Here is a 20930-nt window from a genome sequence, read left to right as displayed (position 1 = left end):
ATTAAGCCACTGAGCCACCAAGGGATCCCCAAGAGATGGTGTTTTTTAAAGGGTTATCTGATGTTACATTAGGCCAAAGACATATAAAATGTTAAATCTTGGAAAAGGATTTTCTGGATAATAACTTCTTTTTGTCTCCTCTAGATTGTTTGTGATTGGACAGACTATGATGAGCGAATGAAGAAGTTGGTCAGTATTGTGGCTGACCAGTTAGAGAAGAATAGGTTGCCATCTGTGCATCCTCATCATAGTATGTTATATCCTCTTTCTCATGGCTTCAGGAAGGCTATTGCTGAGAGGCATGGGAACCTCTGCTTGGATAAGGTGCGATTGTTTTAATCTTTCTGTTGCAGAGTAAAATACAGATGCGGAAAATGACGCAAATCATATGTATGTAGGTTAATGAGTTATCCACTCATTAGGTGTACACTACCCATGTTGAGAAATGAGACTTTGTCAGCCATCCCAGAAGCCTTTTCCATTGTCTGTCTCGATCGTAACCCCTTCTGTCCCCTAAGGTAGAATCATAACAATAGATAGATGGTGTTTTCCTATAGTTTGAAAACCATAACATTTAATAAGATGTTTGGTATTTTGTACTCTGCTTTGAAAATTAGAGCACTACTTGTGGAAAGGTGGAAATTTGCACAGCAGAATAGATTGGCGTGCTAGATGTAATTCTGTTTAAAAAAAAAAACACTTCTCTACAGAATTTTCTAAAATGCAGGGTTTATCATACTCTGCCTACTGTCTCCAAGTTTTATTTTTTTATTTTTATTTTTTTAAGATATTACTTATTCATGAGAGATACAGAGAGAGGCAGAGACACAGACAGAGGGAGAATCAGACTCCCTGCAGGGAGCCTGATGTGGGGACCCTATCCCAGGACTCCAGGACTGCGCCCTGGGCTAAAGGCAGGCGCTCAACTGCTGAGCCACCCAGGTGTCCCTGTTTCCAAGATTGATTGATTGATTTAAAGATTTTATTTCTTAATTCATGAGAGATACAGAGGGCAGAGAGGCAGAGACAGGCAGAGGGAGAGGGAGAGGCAGGCTCCATGCAGGGAGCCCGATCATGCCCTGGACTGAAGGCAGGCGCTAAACAGCTGAGCCACCCAGGGATCCCCTGCTTCCAAGTTTTAGATCCAAGTTTTAGATTTTGTAGGTCTCAGGAACAGGTCAAAGTATGGAGCATATTATATAAACTGCTAAGTTTGCATTGAATTGGCTGTATGACTTAAAAGAAGTATTCTGGGCAAACCATTCCCAACAAGTGTGAAGTAGAAGTTTGTTTTGTCCTTAATTTTCCTACATGAATATTTATGTACAGATTCAACTGTACTAACATTGCTTTCTGTTGATAGATTAACGTCCTTCATAAACCACCATACGAACATCCAAAAGACTTGAAGCTTAGTGATGGTCGACTGCGTGTAGGATATGTGAGTTCTGACTTTGGGAATCATCCTACTTCTCACCTTATGCAGTCTATTCCAGGCATGCACAATCCTGATAAATTTGAGGTAAGGCTAGTGTTTCCCTAGAGACACCATGTTCTGTTTAAAACAAAAAAACAAAAAACCATTTCTGGTTTTAGCATCACCATTGGGTGTTCAGCCCAGTGTCTTTGAAAGATTTGAGCCAAAGTTTTTACTTAGTTAAAAATTTAGTTTTCTGTTTGAAATACAGTTGACATATGGTATTACATTAGTTTAAGATGTACAACTTAGTGATTTCACAATTGTATTCACTACAAAATGCTCACCACAGCAGTGTGGTTACTGATTATTACCATACAAACTTATAAACATTATTGACTGTATTCCCTGTGCTATACTTTTCATCCCTGTGACTTGTTAAGTTCCAACTGTTAGTTGGAAGTTTGTACATCTTAATCCCCTTTACCTGTTTTACTCATTCTCCTCACCCCCCTCCCTTCTGGCAACCACCAGTTTTGTTCTCTGTACTTATGAGTCTGTTTCTATGTGTTTTTTACTTGTTTTGTTTTATAGATTCTGTATATAAGTGAGAGCATATGGTGTTTGTCTTTGTCTTATTTCACTTAGCATAATATTCTCTAGGCCCATCCATGTTATGAATGGCAAGATTTCATTCTTTTTATAGTTCCATGGCTACACATATATACGCACACACTCTCCACAAATTCTTTATCCATTCATCTGTTGATGGACACTTAAGAGGTTGCTTCCATATCTTGTTGAGCCAAGGTTTTTAAACATATCGTGTGCTGCCTTTCAGGTATTCTGTTATGCCCTGAGCCCAGATGATGGCACAAACTTCAGAGTGAAAGTTATGGCAGAAGCCAATCATTTCATTGATCTTTCTCAGGTAGGTGAAACTCCTACACTTCAGACTTTTAATTTTGAGCAAATAGCGAATGAAACTATTGGTGTGTAGCTTGTATTTTTCATGACAGGTATTTTTATCAGCCACTACATATGGACAATTACTTTGATCTTATTTCCTTCATCATTTAAAATGAGCATGGATTGTGCTGAGGTTGCAAATGAAATAGAAATGGGGTCTCTTTGTGCTTGGATGTAAAACTCTTCTAGGAAATGGTGGCTTGGAAGAGGATTAGGTAGGTTACTTAAAATAGGAACTGTGGTTCATCATGGTTAAATCTATTTTTGTGGGCCTTTGCCTTTGGTTATCTTTATTTCTATACTTGTTCTGTTGCTATTTCTAGGAGCATAAATTTTATGATAAATTAATATTGAAAGCTGTGGAGGAATTAATTTGGTGAGTGTAGAGTTTTTTTATGGACTCTGGGCCACTTTGGTGACTAATAGAGATATGCAGTGTATGGTATATCTAGTAATTGATACATGAATCATTGAAGTTCTAGCAAAAGGGTTGTGAGATTCTTGTCATTTAATGAATGGTGTGTACCAACATCTTTGGCAATGTAACTGTTGCTTTGAGACTATACTCAACCAATGCAGGATTTGGACTCTTCATGACAAGAACCATACTGCCTTCCACCTTTGAGATAATTAAGGGACTCTACTTATTGACTGGAGTCTAAACTCTTCAGCATGGCCTTCATAGTCTTCCCCCCCCCAAATATTTTATTTATTTTAGAGAGGGAAAGTGAGAGCTCGAGCTGGGGAAGGGCCAGTGGGAGAGGATCTCAAGTGGACTCCATGCTGAGCAAGAAGCACAACACAGGGCTCCATCTCACTACCCTGAGATCATGTCTGAGCTGAAATCAAGGGCTGATGCTTAACCGACTGGGCCACCCAGGTGCCCCAGCCTTCACAGTCTTAAGTCTGAGCACAACCATGTTTGCCAATACTTTTCACCTACCATTTGCCCTCATATATACTCTGTACCAAATAGAAGTGATCTACTCAATATTTTAAAAATCTGTGCACTTTACCCGGGTTCTTTATTTGTACTATTTTTTTTAAAGATTTTATTTATTCATGAGAGACACCCAGAGAGGCAGAGGTATAGGCAGAGGGAGAAGCAGGCTCCATGCAGGGACCCTGATGTGGGCTTGATCCTGGGACTCCAGGATCATGCCCTGAGCCTAAGGCAGATGTTCAGCCGCTGAGCCACCCAGGCATTCCATATTCGTACTGTTCTCTATTGAGATTCTGTTCTGTCCAACTGCCTCAAGTGCTTATCCATCTTTGAAGGCCCATTTCAAAATTCAGCTCCTCTATGAAACCTTGTTATTCATGCATTCAATCTAGAAGTAAATTCTCTTTCCTGTGTATTCTATTTCTGTAATGTTTTAGGCCCATTTTAATGGCACTTAAACATATATTTTATATTTTTTACTTTTTTGTTTTTAAAGATTTTATTTTTTTACTCATGACAGAGAGAGAGAGAGGCAGAGACACAGGCAGAGGGAGAAGTAGGCTCCGTGCAGGGGGCCCAACGCGGGACTCGATCCCGGGTCTCCAAGATCACACCCCAGGCTGAAGGCGGCGCTAAACCGCTGGGCCACCGGGGCTGCCCAACATATTTTTTTAATGAAAAATGTTTTATTGATGTTTTAAAAATTTATTTCTTAGGATTTTATATATTTATGAGAGACACATTCATGAGTGAGGTGGAGACCTAGGGAGAGGGTTCTGCATGGGGAGCCTGATGTGGGACTCGATACCAGGATCTGGGGATCACGTCCTGAGCTGAAGGCAGATGCTCAACCACTGAACCACTCAGGCATCCCAACATTTAAAAAATAAATTTATTGATTGATTGATTAATTGATTTTTATTTATTCATGAAAGAGAAGCAGAGGGAAAAGGAGGCTCTGTGCAAGGAGCCCGATGTGGGATTTGATCCCGGGACTCCAGGATCATGCCCTGGGCCAAAGGCAGGCGCTAAACAGCTGATCCACCCAGGGATCCCCACATTTTTTAAATTTAAATTCAATTTGCCAACATATAGCGTAACACTAAGTGCTCATCACATCATATGCCCTCCTTAATGCCTATCACCCATTTATTCTACCCCCCCCACTGACCTCCCATTCTGCAACCCTGTGTTTCACAGAGTCAGGAGTCTCTCATGACTTAACCATATTTTTATACTGCATAAATGTAATTTGTCTTCTTACTGTGTTTTGTACCTGTGACTCTGAACTCTATTTAATGCCATTAAAACTTACTGAATTAATTTGAGATTATACATAGTGAGTTCTTTTTTTTTATTGCATAGATTCCATGCAATGGAAAAGCAGCTGATCGCATCCATCAGGATGGTATACACATCCTTGTCAATATGAATGGTTATACCAAGGGTGCTCGAAATGAACTCTTTGCTCTCAGGCCTGCTCCTATTCAGGTAAAGGAACTAATAGTAATTGCTTACAATGTTTATTAAGCTATAAAGATGGTGATTTTTTTCCACCCTCCAGTTACTTGGCATTTAAAACAATAGGGCAGATATGCTTGACTTAATAAAAGTATAGTTCTTGAAATGCACAGAGACAATGAATTTTATTATTTTTTATTATTTTTAAAGATTTTTATTTATGCATGAGCGACACATAGAGAGGGGCAGAGACATAGGCAGAGGGAGAAGCAGGCTCCCTGCGGGGAGCCTGATGCGGGACTAGATCCCGGGACCCTGGGATTGTGACCAAAGGCAGATGCTCAACCACTGAGCCACCCAGGCATCCCAAGACAAAGAAATTTTAATGTAGAACACAGTGCCCACAGGTACATTTATATAGAGATATGCAATTCATAGTTGAATACGAACAGTTCGGTTTTTTAAATTGGGAAAACGTTTAACACTGAGAAGGTTAGGCTGAAATACTACTTGATTCCTGATTCCTCCTAGCTAAAGAAGTCAACCCTCCTTATTTGTTTATTATTTTGAACTCTTTCAGTGAGGCTTTTTAGATTTTGGCCTGATTTTTTTTTTTTAATCTTTTAGGCAATGTGGCTGGGATACCCTGGGACCAGTGGTGCGCTTTTCATGGATTATATCATCACTGATCAGGAAACTTCACCAGCTGAAGTTGCTGAGCAGTATTCTGAGAAACTGGCTTATATGCCCCATACTTTCTTTATTGGTGATCATGCGAATATGTTCCCTCACTTGAAGGTAGATAGAAAAACAGTGCTATGTGGACATTGCAAAGAACTGTAGTCGTTTATTTCCTTGCTGTTGTCCCTATGCAGCCTAAAAGAGTCTCAAACTTTTTTTTGATTAGAAAAAAGCCGTCATCGATTTTAAGTCCAATGGCCACATTTATGATAATCGGATTGTTCTGAATGGCATTGACCTCAAAGCATTTCTTGATAGTCTGCCGGATGTGAAAATTGTCAAGGTCAGAACCTGGTCAATATCATCATTGAAATAAAGTTATCTGCATTTGGGATCTTTTCCCTAATGATACATCTTGTCATTTTTTTCTTAAAGATGAAATGTCCTGACGGAGGAGACAATGGAGACAGCAGTAATACAGCTCTTAATATGCCCGTTATTCCTATGAATACTATTGCAGAAGCGGTTATCGAGATGATTAACAGGGGGCAAATTCAGATAACAATTAATGGATTCAGTATTAGCAATGGACTAGCAACTACCCAGGTGAGAAGAGAATAATAGAGCGTAATACCACCAAGTATTCATTTATCTTATTTTTTTAAGATTTTATTCATTCATGAGAGAGAGAGAGAGGCACAGACACAGGCAGAAGCAGGCTCCATGCAAGGAGCCCGATGTGGGACCCAATCCCGGATCTCCATGATCACACTCTGGGCTGAAGGTGGCATTAAACCTCTGAGCTCCTGGGGCTGCCCTCATTTATCTTCTTTAAATCTAATAACTCTAGGAGATGTAAGCACCATTATCCCTGTCTTATATTGAGGAAATGAGTTTGGTGGAAATTGACGTCTTACAAGCCTTTTATTTTTAAAGGCTTTTTATTAGCCTTTTATTTTTTTTTTTTTTTTTAAATTTTTATTTATTTATGATAGAGAGAGAGAGAGAGGCAGAGACATAGGCAGAGGGAGAAGCAGGCTCCATGCACCAGGAGCCTGATGTGGGATTCGATCCCGGGTCTCCAGGATCGCGCCCTGGGCCAAAGGCAGGCGCTAAACTGCTGCGCCACCCAGGGATCCCTTTTTTTTTTTTTTTTTAAATTTTTATTTAGCCTTTTATTTTTTAATTTTAATTTATTTTTTTATAAGTTATTGTATTGGAAATTCCTTGGAAGTGCTCTTTTTTTAAAAAAATATTTATTTATTTATTTATTTATCTATCTATCTATCTATCTATCTATCTATTTATTTATTTATTTATTTATTTATTTATTATTTATTCAGAGTGAGAGAGAGAGGCAGAGACACAGGCAGAGGGAGAAGCAGGCTCCATGCAGGGAGCCTGACGTGGGACTCGATCTCGGGTCTCCAGGATCACACCCCGGGCTGCAGGTGGCGCTAAACCGGTGTGCCACCAGCGCTGCCCTAGCCTTTTATTTTAAAAGGCTCTTGGATTCAGTCATTAAGTCACTTAATGAGGGTCTACTGTGTTAATAATATGTTACTTCCTGCCTGTAGCTTTCCTCCTATCAGCGGTGAATTATCTGTAGACCTCGTACAGTTTCTTGCTTCTGTAACTCAATTCTTTCCCTTAGTTAAATCTTATTCCCTTTGAAGACTTTCAGTTCATACAGCTCCTCCAGGAATCCATTCCTGTCCCTATAAGTAATCTTGCCTTCCCTGTTCCATTGGCACCTGTCTTCTCTGCTTTTGTAATATTTGAAATGCATTTTTACATCCAGCACAGCATGTTATAATTCCCTATGTTTGTGTATTCTTCCCTGAATTGAATTACTTTAGGGCCCATACCTTAGCCACAGTAATGTAGTATGTGTTCAATAAACATGTTGCATATTGGAATAAGTGAATATGTATCTCTGTCAAGAGATTATAAGGCAAGGATATCTCTCTTAGGAGTTAACAGTTTTAGTGGTATAACAGTTTATACCACGGATGCTTAAAATGAACTCTTTTTCTCTCAGGCAAGTTCCTGTTAAGATAAAGGAATTAATAATCATTTACAAGGTTTATTGGGCTAAAAAGACAGTGCCATATTTTTTCTTAATCTCTGATTAACTGTCATTTGAAACAATAGGATAGGCGTGTTTGACATAAGGAAAAAAAAAGTATATAGTTCTTGAAATACACAGGGACAGAGAACTTTGGGTGTAGAACATGATGCCCAAATGTATGAAACCTACCTGGAATAGTTAGATAACAATATAAGGCAGTACCTCGATGTATGGGAATTGCAAGGTAAGACTATAATTAATTGTGTACATAGATACTTAAAAATAGTGGTGATCAATGTGAGGAGACACAGTCAAGATGGTTTGGAGGAATAATTTAACTTTCAAGGATGGATGTGATTTAGAAAAGGACATTCATTAAAAAAGTGAGCAAAAGCTTCCTGTTAGATTAATAAGATTTTGAAAAGAACTTTTTGGCTTGAGTGATAAGTTTCAAGGTAAAGTCTTCCGCTTGCCCCCATTAAGATAATACCGTAACGTTTTTCCTTTCTTGAACTTAATATGTCATGAATATTTTCTCACAGTTCAAATGACATGACTTTTAGTGGTTATACTATTTGGCATCTTAAGGATTCTTTTTTTAAGACTTATTTATTAGAGAAAGCATATGTGCGCATGTGCTCGTGTACATATATGCACAAGCAGGGTTGGGGGGTAGAGGGAGAGAGAGAATCCTAAGCACAGAGCTTGATGCCAGGTTTGATCCCACAACCCAGAGATCATGACCTGAGCTGAAGCCAGGAGCCAGACGCCTAAACGACTGAGCCACCCAGGCACCCCAAGAATTCTTTATTAATTTATTTTGTATGTATACCACATACAAAAAAAATACCACATACTGCTGACTTTAAATATAAACATCCTATTGTTTTTTGTGTTCCAGATCAACAATAAAGCTGCCACTGGAGAGGAGGTTCCTCGTACCATTATTGTTACCACACGTTCTCAGTATGGGTTACCAGAAGATGCCATTGTGTACTGTAATTTTAATCAGTTATACAAAATTGACCCTTCTACTTTGCAGATGTGGGCAAATGTGAGTATGTGTAGATTGATTATTCATGTCTAGAGACTAGTAAAGATTACATAGACCCATCTTGCTGAGGCTGCCCTTCACCCCCCTTCAGGAGCTGTTGTGCTCGTTTCTATAAGAATAGTAGATTTGCAGCCATTTTTTATTTCTCCTTCCAGTGTCTAAGTATTACATTATGAACCTTTTTAATTTATGTATTCAAAACCAGGGATCAGCAAATTTTTTCTTAAAGGGCCAGATGGTAAATATTTTTGGTTTTGCAGTCCATACTCTCACATTTGCTTAACTCTGCCATTGGAACAGGAAAATACCATAGACATAATGTAAATGTAGGAGGATAGATGTGTTCCAGTAAAGTTTTATTTACTGAAACAGGCAACATGCCTGATTTGTCTTATAGGTTATAGTTTGCCAACCCGTGGCCTAAGCTTGATAACAGAAGCTGTTATGTATATCCACCCATGTGTGACACTCTCGCAGTATGGTAGAGTTGTAACCAGGAAGGAATTGATTTATGTCGTTACCTCTCAGTTCATCAGACCAGTTTGCATAAATAGGACCTCTGAAAGTTATAAACTTTACTATCCATAACTGGCTCTTACTCCATAGGGTTAGAGATAATTCTTGTTTGTTTTTGTTTTTGATAATGGGGTGGTTTTTTGTTTGTTTTAAGAAGTATGAGTGGGAGAGGAACCAGGTGAGTACAGGCTTACTGTCCCTTAATCTTTACTTCCCAGCATTCAAAATAATCCGAAAACCAAAAGCTTTTTCAGAAGTTTGTGGGAAATTTCTTTGGCAGCAAAACTACCAGAACTGATGTTAGGCTGTCTTTTGGTCTTTTGTATATTCCATTCAGTATGAATATTCCTACATCTCTTGCAGAGGTACTAATGTGTTTGTTTGTAGGGAGCTGCTGCTGAGGATGTTATATATTTGCACTGTACTACTTTTTAAAAATCTAAAGTATCTCGGATTCTGAAATTGCTCTCTTCTCATGCCTTTCAGGGAAGGGATGGTAGACTTGTCTGGTAACATTGAAGAGACATAGATCTGAATCGGGTTGGCAAACTATGGCCTATGGATCAAATCTGGCATTGCCTGTTTTTGTCAATAAAATTTTATTGACACACAGTCATGCCTACTTGTTCACATATTGTCTGTGGCTGTTTTCCAGTGACGGGCAGAATTGAGCAGTTATGACAGACTCCATGTGGCCGCAAAGCCAAAAATATTTGTTCTCTGGTCCTTTCTGTACAGAAAGTCTGCTGATACCTCATCTTGAGTAGGCACACATAAAGTCAGGCAAGTGTGAACTAACCTTATTTGTTGTGTCATGCTGGGGGACTTAAAATTTGAAATGGAAAATTTCTATCTCATCAACAAAAACCCCGGTCAGTAACAATTCCCACAGGACACAGCTGCGTCAGATTTTGCCAATTAGTAACTTGTTTTGTGTCTTACATCAGTCTTCTCTTTCTTTGAACTCTGGGGATAGCTAAGCAGAAAAGGAACCTCTAATTCAGTTGATCTAACTCCATCTATAAGGGAAAGACAAAAGTTCACAGTAGGATCTACCCGGGTGACAAGAATAGACTGGTAGAATTATTAGAGCTCTATGGGAATCCTTCTTGAGAAGGGCAGAGCTGCTATTAAAAATTATTCTCATTTTCCCCATTTTAGATTCTGAAGCGTGTTCCCAATAGTGTGCTGTGGCTGTTGCGTTTTCCAGCAGTAGGAGAACCTAATATTCAACAGTATGCACAAAACATGGGCCTTCCCCAGAACCGTATCATTTTTTCACCTGTTGCTCCTAAAGAGGAACATGTCAGGAGAGGCCAGCTGGCTGATGTCTGCCTGGACACCCCACTCTGTAATGGACACACCACGGGGATGGATGTCCTCTGGGCAGGAACACCCATGGTGACTATGCCAGGTGAGTTGCTAATAAATCATTGGAATCTTCCTTGTTCTTTTCCAAACCTCCTTTGGGGGAAACATTTTTAGGTGAAATTATGTGCTAGAAGCAGCACTAGGGCAAGATGATAAAAAATGAGCTTTGTTCAAGTCTAAGCACTCTGCTCCATTCTCATCAGCATTGGGTGGGTGCTTAGCATAAATACCATTAATAACTGCTATTTGCATTCTCAGACATGCAGTTTGTTCTCTTTTTTATTACAGGAGAAACTCTTGCTTCTCGAGTTGCAGCTTCCCAGCTCACTTGTTTAGGTTGTCTTGAGCTTATTGCTAAAAATAGACAAGACTATGAAGACATAGCTGTGAAACTGGGTACTGACCTAGAATAGTAAGTAAACTTTTCCACAAACAAATTTTATGGTAAAGGAGATTAGATAAGGAAAATTTAGAGAGAATATAGATGTTACAAAATGAAATAGTAAAATACGGATAATATAAAATAGGTGAATTAGTTGTATGATCTCTAGATGAGAAAACTAGTTTCTAAACTTTCATAAATGCAGTGACCAATAGATTTGACTATGGAAAGAGTAATTGCTGAATAAAAGTGAGTCAGGAAAATGAAAAGGCAAGCAAGAGAGACAGAAAAGCTTTTTTTTAAAAGATTTTATTCATTTATTTGACAGAGCACACAAGTAGGCAGAGCAGCACGGAGAGGGGAAAAGCAGGTCCCTGGGAAGTACTTTGTGGGGCTCCATTTGAGGACCCTGGGATCATGATCTGAGCTGAAGGCAGATGCTTAACTAACTGACTGAGCCACTCAGGTGCCCCCAAATTTTTGTTCCTATGTCAAATAATAGCCTGGCTATATAAAGACTGAACATTCACATCATCAACTCCTTAAGAGGAAGCTAAACACAGAAATGTGCAGACAACTCACTGAAGTAGAACTACAAATGGTTAAAAAGTTTCAACCTCTGTAAGTGGAAATGTAAATCTAAAATAACGTTTGTACTATAGCCATTATTTGCCTAGAAAATAAAATATTTTTAGTATTATACCAATGATGAGGGAGCATTGAGGTGCTGGCCTTTTCATACAGGGAGTAAGTTGGTACAACCCTTTCTCAAAGTTTTAAGAGCCTTAAAACACACACACACACCAGCCAGACCTTTGACTCTATTAGTGCTACATTTTCACTGTAGCATAAGGAAAAAACCAGCATAACTTCAGTGCCTCAAGTAGGTGGGAATTAGAGGGGTGGTGCTTAGATAAGCAGTGCTTTAGCCATACAATGAAGTAGTGTGTCTCTTTTAAACGAGGCTTTTCTTTGAATGTTAGGGGTAATTTTTTTCTTTGTGTTTTTCTGAGAAGTAGCATATTCTAGAGAAGCTTAAAGAAGCACCCTGTTTGAGTCAGACTGTCTGGGTTTAAATCCACATTCTCCCCATTTATGAGCTTTGTGACTTTGGGCAAGTTAGTCTCTATGTGCCTTGCCTTTTCCATCTGCAAAATGGAGATGAATGATAGTACATACCTTGCAGAGATGTGAGGATTAAAAAAAAAAAAAGTGTTCCATGTAAACACTTCTAAAAGTTCTTGTTAAGCATTCAAAAGATGTTAAGCATTTATTATTTTCAAAATTTTCTCCATTGAACATCTACACATCTAAGAAAGGTGAGTAAAAATTTTGAGCCCAGCCATTTTTTTAAGATTTTATTTATTTATTTATAGACACACAGAGAGAGAGGCAGAGACACAGGCAGAGGGAGAAGCAGGCTCCATGCAGGGAGCCCGATGTGGGACTCGATCCCGGGTCTCCAGGATGGCATCCCAGGCTACAGGCGGCGCCAAACCGCTGCGCCACCGGGGCTGCCCGAACCCAGCCATTTAAAAAAATTGATTCGTGTCCATCATTCCAGAGATAACTACGTAAATATTTTAGTGTATTTTTAAAAATTTGGGGGCTTAGTTGATTTCATATGACATTTTCCTCCAACATTTTGTTGTAGAAATAAACACTTCTATACCTACTGCCTAGATTTTACCACTAACACTTTACTATACTTGCTTTATCACATATCTATCCATCTATTTATTCCTTTATCCATCTAGTAATCCCTCTTACTTGATAAATTTTGAAGTAAATTGCAGACATCTGTACTCTTAAATATATCAGAATGGGCATTGTTAACTAGTTTATTATTTTTTTTTAAGATTTTTATTTATTCATGAAAGAGACAGAGAGAGGCAGAGACGTAGGCAGAGGGAGAATCAGACTCACTGTGGGGAGCCCGATGTGGGACTCAATCCTAGGACGCCGAGATCATGACAAAGGCAGATGCTAAACACCTGAGCCACCCAGGCATCCCTATTAACTGGTTTAATATTTAGTTTTTGAGGCAGAATTTACATACAGTGGAATACACAAATCTTAAATTTGAGTTTTGAGACCTACCTTTATAACCCAAACCTATAGCAGTATGTAGAACGTTATCATCAGTCCAGAAAAGTTCCTTCGTGTTCCTTTTCAGCTGGTCCTCCACACCAACCCTCAGAGACTACCATTTATTGGCCTGAATTTTTTCCCTATAACTTAGTTTGCCTTTCTAGAAACTTCTACAAATGACACCATACAGTATGCACTCTAAAGGTTTTTTTCACTTAGTATAATGTGAGATTTATCCATGATGTTGACTTTTTTTTTTTAAGATTTTATTTATGTGTTCATGAGAGACACACAGAGAGAGGCAGACACAGAGGGAGAAGCACGCTCCTCACAGGGAGCCCAATGCGGGACTCCATCCCTGGACCCAGGATCACGCCCTGAACCAAAGGCAGACACTCAACCGCTGAGCCACCGCAGGCAGTCCCCATGATGTTGGCTTATATCAGTACTTCATTCTTCTTTATTGCCAAGTAGTATTTCATTATATGGATGTACCACACAGTTCAATCATTCTCCTGTTGACATAGAGAAAACTTAGAAAAATAAAATAGAGCACAGAAGTACTTTTATTTGGAAGATAGAGGAGAATCTCCCCAGCCCCCCGTTCCCAGAAGAATTAATTGCTACTTTTCCCTATTTTTGAACAGAACCATGGCTTTGGTGATACTAGGAGCGCTTTTTGTTAATATCTAAATAATTCATGTATAAGTGGAAAATTATGGCAGTAGACATAGTACGTTTCTTATCCCCTGGAGTATTTTTCCTACTTAGTTAAAATATTCATAAACTGAATACTTCATCTTATGTTTGTCCCTTAGCTGTTGTAAACGATGCTTAATGAATGTCTGCATGGCCAGGTTTATCTGCATCTCTGATGATTTCCTTTGAATAGATGTAAAAGTGTTACTGATCGGTCAGAGGGTTGTGAACATTTAAAGTTTCTTAACAGGGATCCCTGGGTGGCGCAGCGGTTTGGCGCCTGCCTTTGGCCCAGGGCGCGATCCTGGAGACCCAGGATCGAATCCCACATCGGGCTCCCAGTGCATGGAGCCTGCTTCTCCCTCTGCCTGTGTCTCTGTGCCTCTCTCTCTCTCTCTATCATAAATAAAAAAAAAATAAAGTTTCTTAACACACACCTTGCTAAATCACTTAAGAAAAGGGTAGGCAGTATACATTCTAACCAGTAGTACGCAGACACATGTCCTTGCCAATTCTTTGTTTTAAAGGTAGAAGCAAGGGGATCCCTGGGTGGCGCAGCGGTTTGGTGCCTGCCTTTGGCCCGGGGCGCGATCCTGGAGACCCGGGATCGAATCCCACGTCGGGCTCCCGGTGCATGGAGCCTGCTTCTCTTTCTCTCTCTCCCTCTCTGACTATCATAAATAAATAAAATAAATAAATAAAAATAAAGGTAGAAGCAAGGTGCAAGGTGAAATGGAGAGAGCATGGCGTCTCATGGATGTACTTCTTTAGGAAAGAACAGAACGGTTTCAGAGGACATGGAGGTGAACTTGATTATAAGTGTTAGTTAGCATTACCTTAGCTGTGACCCTTTCCTTTTTCAGCATTGAGGTCAGGATGGCCAGGCAGAAGTGAAAAGAGTGTGAAGTCCAGTCATATAGTTTACCACAAAGGTGACTAGGAATTTGTTGAGGGCTGGTACTGAGTGCTCCGATTTTTAAACTTGGTTCTTTTTTGTTTTATTACCTAGCCTGAAGAAAATTCGTGGCAAAGTCTGGAAGCAGAGAATATCCAGCCCTCTGTTCAACACCAAACAATACACAATGGAACTAGAGCGGCTCTATCTACAGATGTGGGAGCACTATGCAGCTGGAAACAAACCTGATCACATGATTAAGCCTGTTGAAGTCACTGAGTCGGCCTAAATAAAGACTGTATGCACAGGAGATTACCCCAATACCTGAGCCTCAACCTTCTGGGGAAAGGGAACTAACTAGATATAACATACTTTTTACTTATCTGTATGGTATCATGTTGCAGATGGGTGACAAATGATAATAGAATAGCACAGCCAGACTTGCTTCCTGCATGATAGGGAGAGACACAAGAGATGGGAAACTGCCGTTCCACAAGGAATCTCCACAGAATTTTGCAGCAACCAGGTGGTGCATAGGCCTGGAAGGTCTGATCTCCCTTGGTCTTCCATGGGATGGTTAGTTTGGAGGGGAGATAGAGATTGTCCAGCCGTTTTGTGATTCCATGGATTGATTGAGTCTTCTGAATTAATTTTTTTCTTTATATTTTGGGTATTGGAGCTTTTAAAAACGTTTGGTTTCAGGTATTTTTATTCATGTGAAGTGTATATGATTCTCTTGAGATAAGGTTTTAAGCTAAAATGTTGCTCCTTGTTTTAGTTTCTGAACTCTACAGATTAATGGGGACTTTGCTGGTGTAGTCTTTTTATAGGTTTTATAAACCACTTGAGCCTATATCAGTCGTTTTAGTGTCTGACCTAATGTTTGGAGCTATCAGTGCATTGTTGGTTTAGATGATGACTCAAAAATTTTTTCTGGTCCGTTTCCCATTTCCTTCCCTTCCCTTCCCCAACTTTAAAGTTTCTCCTGTAACTCAGCTAACAGAGCGAAGTCTGATTTTAAACCTCCCAGAGTGTTTCTCTTAAACACATCATCTGGTGCCAAATGAAAATTCTTAGGAGTGATTATTAATTATGCAGGGCATAGTTGTGGTACTGTCGATGATGATAATGATGATAATATAGATTTTTTTGGGCCTAGTTTTGACCTATTTCACCAGTGTTTTACCTTTGCCCCTCTATGCTGCTTCCAAAAGTGATTAGTGTATGATACGATTTTTACCTTCCTTTCTCAAGTTTTTTTTTTTTTAAGTGAGTCTTGTTCTTCCTATTTCTTTCAGCAGAAATGAAATCCCAGGTAAGTATAAGTATTCACATATTTGATCAGTAAGTCACAGTTCTCTTCAATACATTAAATAACTTTCATCAAAAAAACAAAATAGAGGTAAAAAGCTCTGAAGGACCAGCTGTGTAAATGAGTAATTATTTTTCAGACCTTCTCGGGTATTATATAATAACTGTCTTCTAGACTTGGTCTTGAAGAGTCTGTATGGATCAGCCTCAGTAGTAGCAAACAGCACTGCTACTTGGAGTACAAATTAGACTAGCCCTCCTGGAGCTTGAGTTCTTGGTATTAAAAACCATAGGAATAAAATTATTGAATTACAACAAAGGCTTGAGGCTTAAACAAGCCAACATATGAATATGTTTCGTGTTGCTGTACTGTACTTACGCTATCCAGTAACAGATAATTTTTTGTCTGCTAGTAGTGTTCTAGATTATGTCTTTCCAAAGTGCTGAGGCAGTGCATCTATTTTGTAGTTGCAGCTGATGCCTGAATGTATCCTAGCTGACAAATTATTAAGAACTTGAATTTCTGAAAGATTCTTACTGTTAACCAAAATCTGAGCAAGGAGACTCAAATGTAATTCTTGCCAGAATTACATGTTAATGAACTGTGTACCTTTTAACAATATATAAATCAAGAAACATCAGTTTAGGGATTTAATTTATTTTTTACCCGATGGAACTATCAGTTCAAGGTTGCCAGCATGGTTGCAGATAAACTGATGTTTGAAATTCACCAAACTACTTAATGTGGAATAGGAGAATATATACTTCCAGTGCCCTCAAGGCTGTGACCTTACAGCCATTTTTCATAGCACATCATTCCTCCTATAGGGATGAACTTTTTCCTGGCACGAAAAGTAGCCGCTCTGGTTGAAGCTTTGCTTATTGTAATAGGCTTTTGTTTCCAGGTAACATGTCTGTGGAAGACTTAATTCTGAATAGAGATATAGATATTACTGGAAACTAATTGTTTTTTCTATTATACTCTGCTTTATCAAAAAAGTAAAACATTTAAATTGTGCTACAGAAATCCAGATGTTGTCTTGCGATCTTTAAACAATAAATGATTTGCCCTTAATATGGCTGATGGTTTTTTTTTTTTTGGTGGCTGATGTATTTTGTGTTCTGTTAAATTGAGCATTAGACAGAACAATAGGGTCATCCAGTAACGAAACTTCTATTTTAACAGCTCCAAACAGCTGGAGGACCACCTTTCCCTAGTGTAGCTATGGTCTTAAGGATTATTTTGTTTTCTCAGCCAGGTGTGGTAGAGGGGTGGGGCTGGCATTAAGATGATGACAAAGCCTGTGACCCCCAGCACACCCATCCATGATTGTTTGTATTGGGTCTACAACTGCACTGGCTTCAAACTGCTATAGTCTTTATTTTTCGTGTGGACTGTTCATGCTCTGTGTGGTGGTTGAACTCAGCCACAGGTAGGAGGGAAGATAGTGCAGCAGGGACCAGAACAGGCTGTTTGAGCTGCCTGTTTTCTCAGAGATAATAAATGAGAAAAAATTTTTCAGTAGAATTTCAAGGGTACCTGGCTGGCTCAGTAGAGCATGCTACTCTTGATCTTGGGGCTTGTGAGTTCAAGCCCCATGTTGGGCATAGAGCTTACATTAAAAAAAATAATAATAAAATTTCAGCTCATTTACCTCCCAAGCTCTGGGTTGTGACCCTCAAAGTCCTAATGTGGATAGTTGTTTGTTTACTAAAAGGTCAGGGGAACAGGGTGGAGAAAGGTGTCCAGTAGCCTAATCAAAGGTTCTCACCCCTACCCTCTTTATATGTCACGAATATGCCTCCCTTCTTTTCAGCCCACTTTATCTCCTCCTGCCTTCAATCTAAAGGAGCTGCTTGGGCATCTGGGATAAGGTCGGGTAACATGATTCAATTCCAGTCCTAAGCCACTTTTTACTTGAAGCACATGCCTCTTAATATTAACTACAGCTAACATCAAGGTTCTTTGCCCAAACCTCTGAGGCACACAGTTAAGTAACCCCCATTTTTACAAAAAAAGGCTTGTAAAAGTAAACTTACAAGTTTATTTTGGAGATTTTTATTTTTATTTTTTTATTTTTTAAAGATTTTATTTATTTATTCAGGATAGACAGAGAGAGGCAGAGACACAGGCAGAGGGAGAAGCAGGCTCCACGCAGGGAGCCTGACGCGGGACTCGACCCCAGGACCCCAGGATCGCGCCCTGGGCCCAAAGGCAGGCGCCAAACCACTGAGCCACCCAGGGATCCCAAGAGATTGAGTTTTAATGACAAGCCCCATTTAGGTAATTCCCGACCCATTCAGAAAAGTATCGTTATATATACGTAGGCAGTTTGGTGCTTAAGAGTTTAGGTTTTCTTTTTAAGATTTTATTTTTGAGTAATCTGTATACCCAACGTGAGGCTCAAACTCACATCGAGCACTTCTAGAGTTTGAATCTCAGCTCTGGCACTTTGTAGCCATGTGCTGATCCCTGTAAAATCAGTTGCTAACATTTGCCTACTTATTAAGGCATTTTAAAGTTTAAAACCACATAAAACACTGGGAACAGTGCCTCGCATGAAATAAAAGTATTATTAATATTTTTAAATGCAGAGAGGTTTTATTTGTATTCTGTTGGCTACATGTTTAAATTATGAAATGTCCGGAAGTCTGCCAGAGAAAAGAGTACCTAGAAAGCATTTTACTTCCCTGGTGTCTGTTTTTCTTGGTGTGTTCGGAGTGCGTGCCAAAAAGCCCTCTATCTCCAGGATTTGGAGGATTCTGGAAGCAAACGTCATAGTGAAGTGTTGTCATGCACTGCTGGATCGATGCCTTGCTCTTATCTAGGGGTCTAAGTGACACCCCCACCCCCACCCCCGCTCAGAGTAGTTTGGGAGGGCAGGCAAACAGGCTTAGAGGTTTGGGTGATTCAGGCAAGGGATGAGGCTTGCTTATCGCGTTCTCACAAAAATGAAACTTTGGGAAGATTCAGCCCAGTTTTTCTCTGTCACCCAAAAAATTAACTTAGGAATCAGCAAACCGCAGAAACCTGCCTTGGGGACCAGAGCTCTGCATGAAATGGCGCTTGCCGTGACATAGCAAGCAACACCCGTGGAAGTGATACACTTGACTCCGGAAGCACTCGGGCTGGGCGCCAAACTTGAGTTCCTAGTCGCGAGGTTTAAATTTGCCCCGTGACCACACTGTGATAGGTGGGTACAGGTCCACGTCAGTTCCTATCCCCCACTGAGCCTGGGCTCTATAAAAGGTCTTGCGCCCGTTTTTCCCTCGCAGTTGCTGGAGATTTCCCGTGCTGTTTGTGACTAGCTGGAGTTGAGCAGCAGGCAGCCACACTAGAGGCAACCTGCCTCTAGCGAGGCGGCAGGAGCAGGTAGGTTCCTGGCGGGGCCGAAATGGGTGCCGCAGTGGAAACAATCTTGAAGCTCATCCTAGTTCAGTGGACTTCGTTAAAATCAGGACCACCATGTGCCCTGACTGTCCATGAACCTGGGGACTGAGATTATGGCAAAATATTTTGCCGGTTTCCACTTTTTAAAAATGCTTTCAGAAGAAGCAATTTTATTTATTTATTTATTTATTTTTTTTGCGATAGAACTCTGCTAAAGCAAAGATGAGGAATGGCGGTGTGGAGATCCCGCTGGGGGAGGTGGCGTGCTGTTGGGAGGAGGTCATCTAGGTCTGAGTAGTGGAAGACTGGCTGGCTGAGTGAGATTGGGGGGAGGTGGAGGGCTGGTGAAGGCATAGGGGTGTACGATGCCTGGTCCCGAAAGGCCGGTGGGCCGATTGAGGTCAGAGTAGGGGGGTGGAAATGTGGGCACATGGAAGGTGGGTAGGAGTGCAAGCGGTGGGTGAGGGGTGCCTGTTCCGCCAGCTGCAACGAGAGGGGTGTACGGGTGCCGTGAGTGTAAGCTTTGAAGCTGGATTGGTGTAGCATACAACTCGCTGAGGGTGGGAGCGAGCAGGGGTCTGGGCGGGATGGTGTAAGGGCTGTAAGGCCACATGGAGCTGGGAAAGGCGGAAGGTGGGTGGGGGGGTGGGGTGAGTGGGGGTGACAAGGCCTGATTGGTGCAAGACTGGCTGGGGGTGGAGTCTGGGCCTGTTGCTAGAAGACCTTCTGGGGTTTGGGGAAGGGTGAGAGGGAGGGGGGAGGGGGAAATGGAGTGAGTGGAGGTGTCGAGGCCTGATTGGTGCAAGACTGGCTGGTGGCGGAAGTGTTGGGGGCGGGGTCTGGACCAGAAGAGGGAGCTGGGGTGTGGGGGTGAGTGGAGGTTTGGAGGCCATTTTGGTGCAAGGTGAGGCAGAGGCAGAAAGCGAGAATAGGGAGATAAAGACATTGAGGGAAGGTGGAGAGCGGTTGAGGGAGGGGGTGACCTAATCCGGTGTAAGACCATTGGGAAGTGGGTACGGGAGGGGGAGAGTAGAGGTTGGATGGTGGAATATAGTGCCCTGATCTGTGTAAGACTGCCTGGCAATAGGAGTAGAGAGGTGGAGGGGCGGGAGAGGGTAGAGGACTCGAAGCCTGAAGACTTCCTGAGGCTTTACGCAGCAATAGGAAGAGTGCAGGTGTGACGGAAGTGGCGGACCAGTGCGGACGTGGGGAGTGGGAATCCCCTTTGGGGGCAATATCCCTGGGCCAGGGACTAGATAGTGGGTGCTAAATCCTTACAATAGGAGGAAAATTTCTCTGGGAGCTGATAAATGAATGATTGTCTTCCTTTGCACATCTCTATAATGTGGCGGTTGGGGTGACTGGACATCAGAAGCTGCCATGTGCTTTGGGCTTTTTTTTTTTTAGGTTTTATTTATTTATTCATGAGAGACAGAGCAAGAGGTGCAGACACAGGCAGAGGGAGAAGCAGGCCCAATGCAGGGAGCCTAACGTGGGACTCGATCCTAGGTCTCCAGGACCATGCCCTGGGCTGAAGGTGCCGCTAAACCACCAAGCCACCTGGGCTGCCCATGCTTTGGGCTTTCTGATTGATCTGCAAAGAACCTTGGCAGGGCATGGTGGGAGAGGTGGTGGTACACCCTGTCTCTTGTTTTCTCCATCCAAGAAAAGCCTGCAA

General features: G+C 41.0%; 1 protein-coding gene across 3 annotated transcripts in view; it reads left to right on the top strand.

Annotated features, from left to right (window-relative positions):
- Nucleotides 1-16936, top strand: part of OGT (O-linked N-acetylglucosamine (GlcNAc) transferase) — a 37059-nt gene extending 20123 nt beyond the window's left edge. For 2 of the 3 annotated variants that reach the window (XM_055337682.1, XM_055337680.1), the window contains exons 12-22: nt 145-324; nt 1364-1522; nt 2259-2348; nt 4695-4820; nt 5418-5588; nt 5698-5814; nt 5907-6077; nt 8444-8596; nt 10274-10526; nt 10772-10895; nt 14665-16936. In XM_055337682.1, the coding sequence (XP_055193657.1) occupies nt 145-324; nt 1364-1522; nt 2259-2348; nt 4695-4820; nt 5418-5588; nt 5698-5814; nt 5907-6077; nt 8444-8596; nt 10274-10526; nt 10772-10895; nt 14665-14839 (1719 nt within the window). In that variant the 3' untranslated portion in view covers nt 14840-16936. Of the gene's footprint in view, nt 1-144; nt 325-1363; nt 1523-2258; nt 2349-4694; nt 4821-5417; nt 5589-5697; nt 5815-5906; nt 6078-8443; nt 8597-9767; nt 9892-10273; nt 10527-10771; nt 10896-14664 lie in introns of those variants that run through there. The other variant, XM_055337683.1, reaches the window with a different exon arrangement.
- The last annotated feature ends 3994 nt before the right edge of the window (nt 16937-20930 follow it).

This window comes from Nyctereutes procyonoides, unplaced genomic scaffold (assembly GCF_905146905.1).
Source record: "Nyctereutes procyonoides isolate TBG_1078 unplaced genomic scaffold, NYPRO_anot_genome, whole genome shotgun sequence".
Lineage (NCBI taxonomy): Eukaryota > Metazoa > Chordata > Mammalia > Carnivora > Canidae > Nyctereutes > Nyctereutes procyonoides.
The sequence above is the reverse complement of the archived record's forward strand: the minus strand, read 5'-3'. Positions and strand labels throughout refer to the sequence as shown.